Source organism: Giraffa tippelskirchi, chromosome 7 (assembly GCF_054371585.1).
Source record: "Giraffa tippelskirchi isolate mGirTip1 chromosome 7, T2T-mGirTip1v1.2.pri, whole genome shotgun sequence".
Lineage (NCBI taxonomy): Eukaryota > Metazoa > Chordata > Mammalia > Artiodactyla > Giraffidae > Giraffa > Giraffa tippelskirchi.
Genome location: NC_137281.1, coordinates 139629208 through 139645447, shown reverse-complemented (window position 1 = coordinate 139645447; position 16240 = coordinate 139629208). Strand labels below are relative to the sequence as shown.

The 16240-nt window shown below is 46.7% G+C and overlaps 1 protein-coding gene across 4 annotated transcripts in view; it reads right to left on the bottom strand.

Annotated features, from left to right (window-relative positions):
- PLEKHH1 (pleckstrin homology, MyTH4 and FERM domain containing H1) overlaps positions 1 to 16240 on the bottom strand; it is a 54632-nt gene that overhangs the window by 27367 nt on the left and 11025 nt on the right. For all 4 annotated transcript variants that reach the window (XM_081513454.1, XM_081513453.1, XM_081513455.1 and 1 more), the window contains 2 exons: positions 3686 to 3748; positions 2633 to 2782 (listed from right to left, as the gene is read on the bottom strand). In XM_081513454.1, coding sequence (XP_081369580.1) covers positions 2633 to 2782; positions 3686 to 3748 — 213 coding nt within the window. The remainder of the gene's footprint in view (positions 1 to 2632; positions 2783 to 3685; positions 3749 to 16240) is intronic.

Sequence of the window (16240 nt, the reverse complement as noted above, 5' to 3'; positions counted from 1 at the left end):
GATCCCTCAGTACATACCGGGGTACTGGTTTCAGGACATCCTGCAGATACCAAGATCCGTGGGTGCTCAAGTCATTAGAAAAAACGGTGGAATACAGTTGGCTCTTCCTACTGGTGGGGTTGGCATCCACAGATTCAACCAACCACAGACCTGATTCCACAGATGCAGAGGATCTTTATATGCCCTTTTTTATATAAAAGGGTACTCCGCCCTTTTATATAATGCACTCCAGCATCCGTGGATCTTGTTATCTGTGGGGCATCCTGCAACCAGTCCCTTGTGGATACAGAGGGACCACTATAAAGGGACTGAAACGTGAGGTTTGCATCTAAAGAACAGCAGCCCAGGGAAGAACAAAATACAGGCTGTGGGGATCTGCCTCTGCCTCCGAGGCTGATTTGCTGCCAGGCACTGCGCAGGCTCCATCATCCCCTGGTGATGTCATCTCTAGAATGAGCAATGACACATCTCCCTTCCGGAGCATCTTGAGGATGAAGGGACAGAATGTGCACAGCACAGTGCCTGAGGAGCAGGTAATCAACCCGTTCCGGAACGAGTGCTAGTTCCCTGCTCTAAAGAGCATGGAGACAACTGGTGTATTCTCAACCGTTCAGAGACCACCTAGAACGACTTTGGTCACACTTCTAGGGGAAAACGGCCTCAAGACTGTAAGATGATGGATGTAAGCCCCAAACAAGAGTGCTGGTGGAAATGAGATGGGGCTATGAATATGTCTGACACAGTATTTCAGAGCTGGAGAACCAGTAAGGTTATCTAGTGCAGTGGTCCCCAACCTTTTTGGCACCAGGGACCAGTTTCGCGGAAGACAATTTTTCCATGGACTGGGGTGAGCGGGTGGGAGGGATGGTTTGGGGATGATTCAAGCGCTTTATTGTGGGCTTTATTTCTATTATTACTACAGTAGCTCCACTTCAGATCATCAGGCACTAGATCCTGGAGGTTGGGGACCCCTGGAGGTTTGCAGACTGGCCACAGGCCAAATCCAGCCTTCCATCTGGGCCCTCCCGAAACAGCTCTGCCCATTCATTTCTGTGTTGTCCAAGGCTGCTTCCAGGCTACAGCAGCAGAGTTAGGTAGTTGCAACAACAACCATGTGGCCTGCAAGGCCAAAAATATTTACTACTTGGCCCTCTGCAGAAAAAATTTGCCAACCCGACCTAGTATGATAACCTGATCTTTATGTGGCTATGGAAACTGAGGCCCAGAGGGTGAAATGACTTGCCTCTGTTAGTTTATGGCCTGGCTGGGACTAAAACCAGGTCTACTGACTTGCAGAACCGCATTTTTCCTATTCTGATCTGGTCCTAGTATTACCGTGAAAGGATTTTTTTCTTGACCTCAGCTTTAGCAGGACGCATTTTGTCCACCCATGCCAGATCTTGCCACTTTTAACTGTGGACCACTCAAAAGAGAAACGTGCATGCATGCTAAGTCGCTTCAATTGTGTCTGACTCTTTGCCATCCCCATGGACTGTAGCCCACTCGGCTCCTCTGTCCATGGGATTCTCCTGGCAAGAATATTAGAGTGGATTGCCATGACCTCCTCCAGAAGTCTTCCTAACCCAGGGATTGAATCCATGTCTCTTATGTCTCCTACATTGGCAGATGAGTTCTTTACCACCAGTGCTACCTGGCAAGCCTAAAAGAGAAGACAGGCACCTAAAATCAATGGGAAATTGATGAAAGATTCCATGTGTCAATATTATATTTTTCCATGATTTTTCAGGAAGACATGGTGCCCCACACTGTGGGAGGTACACCCCCACAACAGAAATGTGCAGTGACTACTGGGAAATGGTTACGAATGTGCCTGTGACGTGGGAAGGCATTAGCAGGATCACCTGGGAGTTCCACAGAGAGTACACATATGGAAAATTGCAAGTTGTCTGGCCAAACTATGAAGTTTTTTTTGTTGTTGGAAACAATGAAGCTCTGGCACCAGGGAAAAGCTGGGTAGGTAAGACCAGTGGCAGAGGGGAGGGACAGAATTAGGATGAAGTTAATGAGATCATGACGGGGAAGCTGGGTATACAGGACTGGTGGCGGGGGGTGTCCCAGATGTCCTCTCCAGAACAAAGGTGTTGACTGTGGCTGCAACACTGGGCACTGGCCTCTCCTGAGTTCCATGCACTTTTCAGAGGAGGCAGCAGCCTTGGTCTCTGCCTACTCAGGTGCATTGAGAAACTTTGGCCAACCGAGGCTGATGGTCCGGCTCTATGCTGCTCCAAATACTACATGTCCCATAGGTTGGCAGGGCATGTGGTGGAGAAGGAAAAGCTCTCCTGACCAAACACCAACCTGGTGTCTGACACTGTACCCTGACTCCCCGAGTTCATTCTGCCGACAGCCCCATGACATATTACAACCTCTATATTACGGATGTGTAAAAAGAGAAGCAGCAATTTAAGTCATCTGGTCACAGGTGCTTAAGATGGGATTCAACCCAGATGGGTCAGCCTCCAATTCCCTTTCCCACCACATCTCCTGCCTGGCTCCTCAATCCCCTTCCAATAATTACATCTTCATGCAGGTGAACCCCTGCCACCAGAGGTGCTCTGCTCAGGGGCCGTGGGCAGCTGCTCCAGCTGCTGCAAAGGGCGCTGGCACTTACCTGCTTCTCCAGCTGTGCCTCCAGCTCACTGATGAGCTCATCTTTGCCCTGCATGGCTTTCAGCAACTCTTGGTACTTCCGGTGCATGCTGCCTGCTGAGTCTACATTCATCAGATTGGACAATTTCACCTTCTCTTCCATCACACCCACCTGGAAAGTACCAATCGTGTCATAGGGTGGGGATGTGATACCACTGACATGGGATGGGATGCTTCCTGATGCCCCAGCCTGTGACTCCCAGGCAGAGTCCTTACCCAGGGCAATGGGAGCCAATTAATTCAGCGACCATTTATGAAGCCTCATCTGGGAAAAAAGAAGGAATTGACGAGGAAGGAATAGCCAGGTGTAGGGCCATCTAACTCTGGGGGCCCCATTAAGGATAAGCTGGGCAGGACAAAAAGCCTTGAAGAGGAAATGCTCTAACCTCACTGTGACAGAGACATTTGTTGCTCACTGAATGTTCATGAACTTTCTAATACTTCTCAGCCGTCTTATAGTTAGGTGGCCATGGAAGTCACTGAAGTTAATGGATCGGAGTGGAATGATGCATTATTTCTGGGCTGAAGTATTTAAGAGCCTGTACACAAGCACCCAGCCATCTTTCCCTGCCAAGGCAACCAAGAAGACTGCATGTGCTAGCTGATTCAGCTGGAAGATGGGGAACTCTATTCATCTGGATCCCCAAATCACTGTGTGAAGCAGAATCGCTGGCTGACCCTCAGTAGAGGTATCATGAATGAGAACTAAATATGATAAACTGTGGACATGTCAGACTTCACTGGTTGCCTCAGCATAACCCAGCCTATTTGGACTATGCCATGCATCTGCTCACTGCACTGACCCTTACCCGAGATCCCTTCATGCCTATAGAAAGCCCCAGGCACATTTATTTGTTCAGAAGGTCTAACACATGACTGCTGGTTTTCCTCGTCCCTGTAAGAAGCAGGTCTCTTTGGGTGGGACCACATCGGTGTGATGTGTCCATGAGTGTCCACGGGAAGGGTCAGGAAAGGTCACTCTCCCTGCACACTCCCACCATCTCCTCCCCATTACCTGGGTCTCCGCGTTCTCTGCTCTCTGCTCTGCCTCCAGCAGCCTCTGCTCCAGCTCCTGCATCTGCTCAGCCAGAGAGGAAACGAGATATAAGTGCAGTATCCCTGTTATGAACATGGCATCAAGGCAACACACGTGAATTTTGCAGATGCTACACACATGCCGGCTTAAACTACCCCTTGCAAGAGGCTCAAGAATGTCAGGGTAAAGATGTCCATGGCAGCCCTGGTTGTTGTTCCATCACTCAGTCGTGTCCAACTCTTTGCAACCCCATGGACTGCAGCACGCCAGGCCTCCCTGTCCTTCACTATCTCCGGGAGTTTGCTCAAATTCATGTCCGTTGAGTCGGTGATGCTATCTCATCATCTCATCCTTCGCTGCCCTCTTTTCCTTTTGCTTTCAACCTTTCCCAGCATCAGGGTCTTTTCTAATGAGTCAGCTCTTCACACCAGGAAGTCAAAGTATTGGAGCTTCAGCTTCAGCATCAGTCCTTCCAATAAATATTCAGGGTTGATTTCCTTTAGGATTGACTAGTTTGATCTCCTTGCCATCCAAAGGACTCTCAAGAGTCTTCTTCAGCATCACAGTTCGAAAGCACCGATTCTTAGGTATTCAGCCTTCTTTATGGTCCAACTCTCACATCTGTACATGACTACTGGAAAAACCATGACTACTGGAAAAACACTGGACGGACTGGACGGACGTTTGTTGGCAAAGTGGTGTCTCTGCTTTTTAATACACTGTTTAGTTTTGTCATAGCTTTCCTTCCAAGGATCAAACATCTTTTAATTTCATGGCTGCAGTCACCATCTGCAATGATTTTGGAGCCCAAGAAAATAAAATCTGCCAGTGTTTTCACTTTATCCCCATCTATTTGCCATGAAGTGATGGGACCAGATGCCATGATCTTTGTTTTTTGAATGTGGAGTGTTCAGCCACCTTTTTCACTCTCCTCTTTCACCCTCATCAAGAGGTAGCCCTGAAGCCTGGGGCAGGTGAGGAGCCCAGAGGTGCTGTACTCTCTACAGTGAGTGAGAAAACTTAAGGTCTTTCTCCCTCTGGGGCACCGGCAAGGAGCAGCAGTACCACCATCTTTCTTCCCGGGGTGTCCTCACCCCCACCCTTGCCTTCAGGCTCCTCTCCCAGGCCGTCCTCCTCGCAGCAGCAGGCTGTAGGCAGTGCCCCGCCACTGCTCGCCACGTGTCTGCCGTGGAACCTACTCCCACATGAGCCCCCATCATGTCATGAGGAAGAGGATGGTCCTTCCCACCAGGAACAGCTCACTGGCTGGGGACAAATACTTCCTCTCCTTCTCTCAGGACACCTCTGACTGCAAATGACATTCATAGATATCCCCTTACTTGATTGTTTTAATCTTAAACAGAGGCTTAAGACACATTTCTTAAAAATTCTCTCTTACTTCCCGTAGAGGTCTAAGGATCACAGCAATTCTGGAATCTCATGCCAACTGGCTCAAGGAAAGGGACCAGTGCTCTTACACACAGAGGCTTGGAACAGATCTAAGCTAAAGCCTAAGGAGCAGCTCAGGAGCAGAGGGGGCATCTCTGCCACTTCTCAAGCTCACAGCCTGCCGAGTGGAGTGGATTTCAGCTCCCACCCTCCCCTTGGTCAGGGCTCAGAGAGCACTGCCAAAACCACACGCCATCACATAAAAGCCCTGCAGAAGCAAAGCACAGTCACACATTCCATTCTCCTACCAGACTCCACGGGACATGGCCTAGTTGAGTCAATTCCTGCTTTTCCCCACCATGTCTTGCCCCAGGGCAACAGGTATGCAGGAAAACCATACTAGAGGCGTCATGTCCTCCGTGAGACTGGACAGGTCTCACGTCCCAAGTTCCAGTCCAGTGCTCGCCCACCTTATCTCTGCAGATTTGGCCTTTTCCCTGGCTACTCAACTTTCTCCATCTAGCATGGACCCTGGCTCAATATTTACCAGTGAACTAAGCAATTAATTTTCTGTCTGTCCCAATCTCTCTTCTGCCTAGGTGAAATTCTGCTTTCAGGCCTTGATTAAAGGATGGAAAAGAAAAGAAGTCCCCCAGTCTGGTTCCAGGCAATGAAAGGAGGGTTACCCAGGAGCGGTTCATATTAGAGAGCCTGGAGAAACTGCTCTCAGGACCACCTTCCCTCATCCGTTTTTTCCTCCTTGGAGTTGGGGAGAGACAGGTGTTTTCAGTACACGTTCCCTTTGAAAGGACAGAGGATACCAAATAAAACCTCAAGATTTACAACCCAGGGGACAAAAATGCTCCCTGGGCTCCCAACGGACAGGACCATCTTTGATGAGCATTCCTGTGCTCAGTCCAAGGATGTCTGCATCTCCTCTTTCCTTCCTCTCCTGGGTTTGATAATCATGATGGAACCTCTTGACTCAAGCCTGAGACACTGGGTTGGTTCTGGCCAGACTAAGGCATCAATTATAGCCAGATGGCCTTTCCAAAATCAAACAGTCCTTGGGCCATCGTAGCTACGGGGGAGGTGACAGCATAGAATAAACCAGAGATGAGAGTCAGGGGCTGCAGCAGAGAACACGCACAAACTTTACCAAGTCATGATTATCAGGTAGGTCCTTCAGTTCTGTGATATGTCCCAGGTCCTTCCTAGTAAATTCCCTGTCTGTTTAAGCTAGCCAGGGTTGGAATTTCTGCCCACATCAGGAACACCTATAACTAATACAATTACTAGGAGCATTTAATTTTTAAGAACACAATGAAACACTGAATGAGAAGGCTATAGATTCTTGACAAGTTTGCTAGATTCACCTTCATTTAGATCTGACATCTGCTCTGTAGCTCCATAAGAAATGGATCATTTCCATAAGAAATGATCATTCATATCCGGGACCTTACACAGAAAAGAAACCATGGCAGAGGGAAGAAGAGAATGCATTTGAGTCTTACTTCCCACTTGGGCATTTCCATTTGGGTCAAGAGTGGTCAATGACACTGGTCAGGGCCATAAATCACTCAGTTATTAACAATGTGGGGAGCATTCTACCCCCTAAATGTTTAACGTCAGATATCCTTTAGGATAAGCTATCACTGAAGCAGATGGAAAGGAAGGCGCCCCTTGGAACCCAGGGTCTTCTCCCAACCTTGGCCCGACTGCCACATGGTCCTCCGGGTCGCCCACCCTCCAGGCATTCTTATCTACTGGACAAGGGCACTCGAGACTCCAAGCTAAAAGCAGTCTGTATTCACCTTTAAGCTGGAGTACTCTCTTGTCTCTAAAACAAATTTCTGAACATTGAAACCATTTGGCACATCTGGTAGTTTTTTAAAAGAGAAGAGTATAAAAGACCATCTATGTATCCATGACTGTGCTCCAACAATTACCAACATCCTGCCCTCTTTATCTGAAGAGAGTATCTTTCACATCATGTTTCCCTCCATTTTTACGAAAACACATTTTCTCCTTTGCTACGGGAACAGTCCCAACTGTGCCTATACCTGAGTGTTGATTTTGGAGTTTTCAAACTCTTAATTCCAGGATCGACACGATTCATGATGGCAGATCGTCCCCTGCACTCAAAGGGCCACACCGGGAGATCTGAAAAGGTGAGCTGCAGGCAGGCCCCCTTATTTGGGTTCTGTTTCTCCTTTCAGAGGGTTCCCTAGGACTGTGTCCTCAGCTATCCTTTTAGTCTGGGTGACATGCCAGCCAAGGTGGCGTCAGGTTTGGGCGGCTGGCTTTTAGGCGGGATCCACTTTCACCAGCTTCGACTTACACATGAGACTCGTAAGCCACCCTAGAATGGGTTTCAGTGACCTGATTAAAGGCTCTTGGCACCAACCTGGTATTTAATGCCCATGTCCACAGCTCCTTGTGGCACTGTGAAATACTGGCCCCACGGCAGCAGGCACCCTCCTGTGCTCCCAGGACAGACCTGTATGCTGAGCAGCGGTTCGAGCCCAGAGCCTCGCCAGGCTGGTCTCAGCTATCCCTCTGAAAAGGGTTCAACGTTCTTACCATTGCATCACACCCTCTGAAGAGAATGGTACAGGTAAGCAATAAGGCTCTGGAGCCCAGCTGGCTCCATCACAGTGTGACTTAAGATAAATTCCTTAATCTCTCTGAGCCTCAGTTTTCTCACCAGTAGAAAAAACAGTAACGAATGTCCACCCCCTAGGGTTGTGGTGAAGATTACAGGAGATGCCTCACGGCCAGCTCACGTGCACAACCTGGCACTTACTGAGCAGTTTGCAGATATAAGCAACTTGCTGGATTTTCACAATCAAAGATGGTGCTTAGGACCGGGGAGACCAGTTTGCCTGGGACAGTCCTGTGGTCACCTGTCCTCCAGAATAATGAGTAACAGACCCTTCCTTTCTCTCTCCAAAGTTTCCTGGTTTAGATGATAAATTATCTGGTCATGCTGCTTACGATCCATCTACAGAAAGAATGGCTTTAAGTCAGGGCTGTTAGCCTACAGAGCGTCGTGTAAGACCTACCATGTTGTGGGCATTTAGCCAACACAGATATATCTAAACGAGGCCACTTGCTATGTGTCTGGCACTGGTTAAAGCACTTTACATGTATCAACTCATTTCATCTACATCCCAATCCTAGGAGGTAGGTCCTGTTATTATCCCTGTTGTACAGATAAACTGACGCAGAGGGATGAGGCAATTTGCCTAAGGTCATACAGCCGGGAGGCAGAGCCAGGATTTAAACTCCGGAGGACTGGCTCCGGAGTCTATTATACCCTTAGCTACCGTGCCTCTTACATCCAAATTTCAGGTCCTGCAAAAACCCGGATTCTACATGCAATCCGTGATTCCCAACTTGTCTTGAAAACTCAGGAGACCTGGACGATTACCTTTTCTTCTGGCAACACCTGGCTTCCTCCTCCAGCTATAGCACATTCCTTGAATCCTCCTCAAAACCCTCCCACTGTGTTCATAGATTAGTTAACTGCAAGTCTTTGAGATTGCAACCCCCAGTGTTAGCTATTAAATGGTTCTAACTCTGTTGTCATCAAAGACCTTGATTCTCAACTTTTTGTTTTTTAATATCAAATCTTGTGTTCAATTGAAATCATATTCTTATTCCCAAATATATAAAACACACAACTGTGGGGCTGCCCTGGTGTCCAAGTGCAGAAGAGGCAGGAAAGAAGGGACTCCTAAGTCTTGTCTGTGGGTCCACTGGCCCCACCCTGCCCAGAAGTCCCTCTGAGGCGCACAGGGCTCAAAGCTAGAAGGACCGGTGAATGGGGCCCAGGACATGTTCGGGGCAGGAGTTTGTGGCAGTAGATTTCTCACTCTCAGGGGCATAGTGATCCACACGGAGCTTGTTACAGATCCCTGGGTTGTGCCCACAGAGGTTTTTATTTAGCACGTCTGAGGCGTGAACCCAGGAATGTGCTTGAAAAGAAAACCCCAGGTGATCCTGATGCGGGTGGTCCACAAACCACTCTCTGAAAAACGCTAGACTGGCTACAGAATGCAAAGCAAAGCTGACTCCTTCGGGGATGCAAACATCCCACTGCCAAGCCCGCATCATCGGTACAGGACTCTTCTCAAATGACTTTATAGGAGTACAAAGCTCCAGCAAGATGATGGTTCCTGGGAAATATTATAGTGAGCCTTATTAAAAATGGGGGTTAGGAGAATAAAAAAAAAACTTATCCACACACACACTCACACACACATGCATGCACACCCTTTAACGTAGTGAATAAAAGTTCGAGAAGGCAAATCGGATCTATCAGCAAGGAGATCTGCTAAGGCTGATTCTGTGATGACTTTATGCAGACTTTATTTCCAACTAGTCCTAATTAGCCCTAGTGTTTTCCTTTTATATAACAGTACCAGCCTTCTCACAAATTCTGAAGTATATAAGGATGTTTTTCTGGGCTCTGTGAACTATCCTTGCGCTGTCAAGCTGGTGCCTAAACTGAATCGCTGCCTCTGTATAATCCTTGGTCAGAGTGGGGAAGAGCAATAGCCATTGTTCCTTTGTTTAACAGACTGAACTGAACCATTGATACACTCAAAAAAAAAAAATCCTGAAGTACAAATTTTTGGTATATAAATATAAAACTGAGTTACTGTATTTCAAAACCTTGGTTGGAGAAACTAGTAAGGGATCCTAGAAAAAGAGGAAGTACATACAGACCCACCAGAACAGGCCTCAGGAAGACCTGCCTCAGTTAAAAATATTCAAGCTAAAGAATGAGGGATGTTTTATTACATAAAGTCCTCTCTTTAACAGATCCACTCAAATCCCCTTTGGAAGCAGAGAGGGCGTAAATAAATAAAAAAATGTCAAACTCGTTTTAGTCCTCATATTGACGTCATGTACTCATCATGATAATTCCTACGAAGCTCTGTTGCAGATAGATGCTATACTCCCACTTTTCTAATGGGAAAACTGAGGCACAAGGTTAGCAAGAATGAACAAAGTCCAAGGGACTTTTAACACATGCAGCTCTTAGGACAGCATCAACTTTTAGATTGATTGGGGCGTCCCTGGTGGCTCAGAGGTTAAAGCATCTGCCTGCAATGCGGGAGACCTGGGTTCAATCCCTGGGTCGGGAAGATCCCCTGGAGAAGGAAATGGCAACCCACTCCAGTATTCTTGCCTGGGAAGTCCCATGGACGGAGGAGCCTGGTAGGCTACAGTCCACGGGGTCGCAAAGAGTCGGACACGACTGAGCGACGACTTCACTTCACTTCACTTTAGATTGATCAGACTAGCTGTGACTTCTTCAACACAACCAAGAAGAGAGCCGGAAAAACGGCTCCTGGAAGCAGGACAGGATGCGATTTCTGAAACATGAGCCATTCCCTCGACTCCTGTGCCAGATGGAAAGTGAGCCCACGGCTCACCTGGCCTCAGAATGGGTGGCCCTGGCAAGGGCATAGCAGACCGTGAGAGGTGTCCCAACAGAAACAAGGTCTAGAACCATCTCCTCTCCTCCCTCTTCCTCCCCCGCCTCTCACTCTTCAGTTCAGTTCAGTCGCTCAGTCGTGTCCGACTCTTTGCAACCCCATGGACCGCAACATGCCGGGCCTCCCTGTCCATCACCAACTCTCGGAGTTTACCCAAACTCATGTCCATCGAGTCGGTGATGCCACCCAACCATCTCATCCTCTGTCGTCTCCTTCTCCTCCTGCCTTCAATCTTTCCCAGCATCAAGGTCTTTTCCAGTGAGTCAGTTCTTCACATCTGGTGGCCAAAGTATTGGAGTTTCAGCTTTAGCATCAGTCCTTCCAATGAACACTCAGGACTGATCTCCTTTAGGATGGACTGGTTGGATCTCCTTGCAGTCCAAGGGACTCTCAAGAGTCTTCTCCAACACCACAGTTCAAAAGCATCAATTCTTCGGCACTCAGCTTTCTTTATAGTCCAACTCTCACATCCATACATGACTACTGGAAAAACCATAGCCTTGACTAGACAAACTTTTGTTGGCAAAGTAATGTCTCTGCTTTTTAATACTCTGTCTAGGTTGATCATAACTTTCCTTCCAAGGAGCAAGCGTCTTTTAATTTCATGGCTGCAGTCACCATCTGCAGTGATTTTGGAGCCCCCCAAAATAGGCGAGGAATTATCTGGCAGCCTTGACATTTTTTCTTTTTTAAAAAAATTTGGTTTTCAGCACAATGATTCCATGTGTCGAATGACAATTCTGAAAGAGGGAGTCAGGTACGAGCAGGCTGTGTGATGGGGAAGGAGGAGGGCTTGGTCCCAAGCCTTAGCAGCCAGCGGGTGGCATCTGATCACAGGCAGGGCCCGTCCCCTGGGAGACATGCAGGCTCGGCTTGCCCTGCACCACTGCCAGCAGCGAGTGAGTGGCCATCAGCCATCCAGGCAGTGCCATCTCCATGGGCGGGCGGGCCAGTGGGCGAGCTATGTGGAACGGTGGCAGTGGAGGGGGCAGGCAGGTGAGGGGGTGGGGCAAAGGGACCCAGCTGACCTGGTTCACCTGGGTGCAGGTGGGTACTGATGATGACTAATAAGTAAGTTCTGGAAGCAGCGACAGAGAAGGGGACCAGGGCCCAGCCCCAGCAGGAACTCTCCTGAGAAATCCGGGTCATCTCTTCCTATGACCTGAAACTTACCTTGATGTACTGGGGAAAACCTCTAATGAATTGTTGAATCTGGCCTACTGGTTTGGGGAATGACAGCAGATGACAAGAGCGGGCCCCAACATTGAGCAACACAGTATTTATGGCCTTAAGGTTTCCTGCCAAGAGGTCCATTGTCAGGCTAATGCCTCAGCCCTAGTTCCTGCTTAAGTCTTCGAGAGTCTTCGAGCCCATGATTCCTAGTCAAGATTTCTTTCTCTCCCTTCTCCACTCCTACGCCCCCAGGCTCTTCTACCCTCAGTCTATAAGCTTCTCCTTTCTTTACGCAAGTCCCACCCTGAGCCCCCAATGTCTTTACAGGAGAGCCTTCTGGTTGCTTAGATGGTAAGTACTGGTACTTAAAGAGCATTCTGGTTACTTAGCAAATACAGTCTGGAAGAAAAGAAAGGGCTGATATTATATTGGGTTGGCCAGAGGGTTTGTTTGGGTTTTTCTGCACGATCTTATGGAAAATGCTGAGTGAACTTTTTGGCCAACCCAATAGAAGTTCAACCTCCCCAGATCCAACAAGGGGGCTGTGGAAAAAGAACATGTTTATTTATAATGTGTTTAAGGCCGCTGGGGAAGAGGGGAGGAAAGCATTTAAAAACGCTTTATTTTTCTATCATGAAATGTTTCAGGCCAACAGAAACGTATAGAGAATAATTTTTTAAAAAACATGTATCCACTATTCATCTTTGTCAAATCTTAATTTTTGTCAGACTGCTTCTGATTTTTTAAGAAATAAATGACGACGGACAGTTGATGCTTCCAGTGTTCCTCTCTCCAATGTTATGCCTCTCCTTTCGAATGTATGTACCCTACACTTGGCTATGTCTACATTTTTACCTCATTTGTAAACACCCCTCAACAACAGAGATTACTGTTTTGTGCAGGTTTAATACTTTATATAAACTGTATTTTTGTATATATATTCTTCTGACCCTTTTTGTTCAATGTTGGTTTTTGAGATTCGTTGATCTTATACATATAGCTTTACTTGACTCATTTTTAACTGCAATGTAGTATTCCATTGTGCAAATACACTCAATATAGTTACCCAATCACACTGATAGACATTTAGAATATTTTCAACTTTTCATGCATAAATGCTGCAATAGACTTTCTTGTATAGGTCTATTTATGACCAATATATTTGGATTCCTTATTTTTTTAATTGAAGTATAGTTGGAGAAGGCAATGGCACCCCACTTCAGTACTCTTGCCTGGAAAATCCCATGGACGGAGGAGCCTGGTAGGCTACGGTCCATGGGGTCACTAAGAGTCGGACACGACTGAGCGACTTCACTTTCACTTTTCCCTTTCGTGCACTGGAGAAGGAAATGGCAGCCCACTCCAGTGTTCTTGCCTGGAGAATCCTATGGACGGCAGAGCCTGGTGGGCTGCCGTCGATGGGGTCGCACAGAGTCGGACACGACTGAAGCGACTTAGACTTAGACTGGTTACAATGTTGTATATGGATTTATTTCTACTGCTGCATTTTGTGCTTTGTAATGACTCCTCATTTTCTATATTTCTGTTTCTCTTCCCTGCCTGGATTTAATAGATTTTATTCCATTTCCAGTAGCTACTCTCCTGATTTGAAAGTTACACGTTCTATTTGTTATTTCACTTATTCTAGATGCAGATGACATCACCCTTGTGGCAGAAAGTGAAGAAGAACTAAAGAACCTCTTGATGAAAGTGAAAGAGGAAAGTGAAAAAGTTGGCTTAAAACTCAACATTCAAAAAACTAAGATCATGGCATCCAGTTCCATCACTCTATGGCAAATAGATGGAGAAACAGTGGAAACAGTGACAGACTTTATTTACTTGGGCTCCACAATCACTGCAGATGGTGACTGCAGCCATGAAATTTAAAAGACGCTTGCTCCTTGGAAGGAAAGTTATGACCAACCTAGACAGCGCATTAAAAAGCGGAGACATTACTTTGCCAACAAAAGTCCATCTAGTCAAGGCTATGGTTTTTCCAGTAGTCATGGATGGATGTGAGAGTTGGACTATAAAAAAAGCTGAGCGCCGAAGAATTGATGCTTTTGAGCTGTGGTGTTAGAGAAGACTCTTGAGAGTCCCTTGGACTGCAAAGAGATCAAACCAGTCAATCCTAAAGAAAATCAGTTCTGAATATTCACTAGAAGGACTGATGCTGAAGCTGAAACTCCAATACTTTGGCCACCTGATGCGAAGAGCTGACTCATTTGAAAAGATCCTGATGCTGGGAAAGATTGAAGGTGGGAGGAGAAGGGGACGACAGTGTATGAGATGGTTGGATGGCATCACTGACTCGATGGACATGAGTTTGAGCAAGCTCCAGGAGTTGGTGACGGACAGGAAAGCCTGGTGTAGTGCAGACCATGGGGTCGCAAAGAGTCGGACATGACTGAGCGACTGAAGTGACTGAGACTTCAAGACTTCTATTTGTTCCCCACATTCTCTTCTCCCCGTATTTGTCATATAGGTAGAAGCTCTGACTTTTAACAGAGCACATGGTTATCTAGAATAAAGACTACACTTTCCAATTTTCTCGGCAGGATATAACCACATGAATAAGTGCCCAATGGGATGTGAGTGGAAGGAATGAAGGCAGCCTTTGGGTCATGCTCTCAAAGGGAAGGGACTGGAATGTGGACATGAGGGTGAACCACCTTCAAACATGCGCAGACCTCCCTCCAGAGCTAGGCTGCTTATGTCTGGAATGTCACATGAAAAGGAATGGATTTTTAAACACATGTACTGCCTGGCTCATCCTGTTTCCTAAATCTGAGGCTTCAGGTCTTTCATCAACTTTGGAAACTTTAAAGGCATTATCTCTTGAAGTCATGCCTCTCTTCTCCACTTCTGGAATCTTCAAAAAGAATCTTGTCATTCTGGCATCCACGTCTTAGCCTGTGTCTTCATCTCTCTGTGTTGCCCTTGAGTCTGCGTTACGTACTCAGGTCCATCTTTCCATTCCTGAAGTCTGTCTCATGTAGCGCCTTATCTGATGTTAATCTAGCCACTGAGTATTTCATTTCGGTGCAAATATTTTTCATGTCTAGCAGTCCTATTTGGTTTTTTTTCTGATCTTTTTGGATGATGTCCTGTCCTTGTCTTATATTTTCAATTACTTTATTATGTCTTCAATAGTTTTATATTATGGGGGGGGGCACACTGAGTGGCTTGTAGGATCTTAGTTCCCCGAGCAGGGACTGAACCTGGGTTCTCGGAAGTGAAAGGGTGGAGTCCTAACCACTGGCTGCCAGGGAATTCCCTTAAGTAGTTTTGAATTCATGGACTTTATAGTGTCTTGCCAACAGTTCTTAGAACAGTTGGAACAACAGTTATTAGAAATTCTTGCAGGGGGATTGAGTCCAGTTTGTTGCACACGTGGACTCTCACTCACTGTGGGCTATTCTCTCTTAAGTATTTAGTCTTGTGGATCATATATTCATTTTCACTATGGACTTTCCTTTTTCCTGTGTAGGTAGACATTTGTGTCCTTGCCTGAGAGGTAAAGGGACTTGCCCTCAGTCACAAAGCTAGAAAGTGGAAGAGCCAGGTAGTCTGGCTCCAAAGCCTGGGTCCTTGTCACTAGCAAGCAGGCTGCTTTCCATAGTTCACACTCTTAACAGAGGGTGAGCAGCAGGGGGGGATATCCATTCTCCTCTCCTAAAATATTGGGGGGACCTTCAAGATGGCAGAGGAGTAAGATGTGGCAATCACCTTCCTCCCCACAAATATATCAAAAATACATCTGCATGTGGAACAACTCTCCTAAAATGTCTTCTTTCTCACACTGAGAAAGAAGTGTTAGGGGAATAATAGAACCTCCACTGCAAACACACATGACTCAAGAAGTGATGCAAGGCCAAGAAGATTTGTAGCATTTCTTTGGTGTGTTATAGGGAGATGCAGAGTGGGAAAGAATGCCAGATGACACATTAGTAAACTGCTTAGATTTTGATCTTTGAAAAAAACAAAACTACCTGGGTTTTATTTTATAAGTGTGGAAAGTACCTTATTAAAAGTTCACCTTCCTTGTATTACTAGTTTTGATTTGCATTTCTTTAATAATGAGCAATTTGAGCATCTTTTCATGTGTTTATTAGCCGTCTGTATGTCTTCTTTGGAGAAATGTCTGTTTAGGTCTTCCGCCCACTTTTTGATTGGGTTGTTTTTCTGGTATTGAGCTGCATGAGCTGCCTGCATATTTTGGAGAGGGGTGGGATGGGGTGGGAAGTGGGAGGGAAGTTCAAGAGGGAAAATGAAAGTAGCTCAGTCTTGTTCAACTCTTTGCAACCCTATGGACTATACAGTCCCTGGAATTCTCCAGGCCAAATACTGGAGTGTGTAGCCTTTCCCTTCTCCACGGGATCTTCCCAACCCAGGGATCAAACTCAAGTCTCCTGCATTGCAGGCAGATTCGATACCAGCTGAGCCAAAAGGGAAGCCCAAG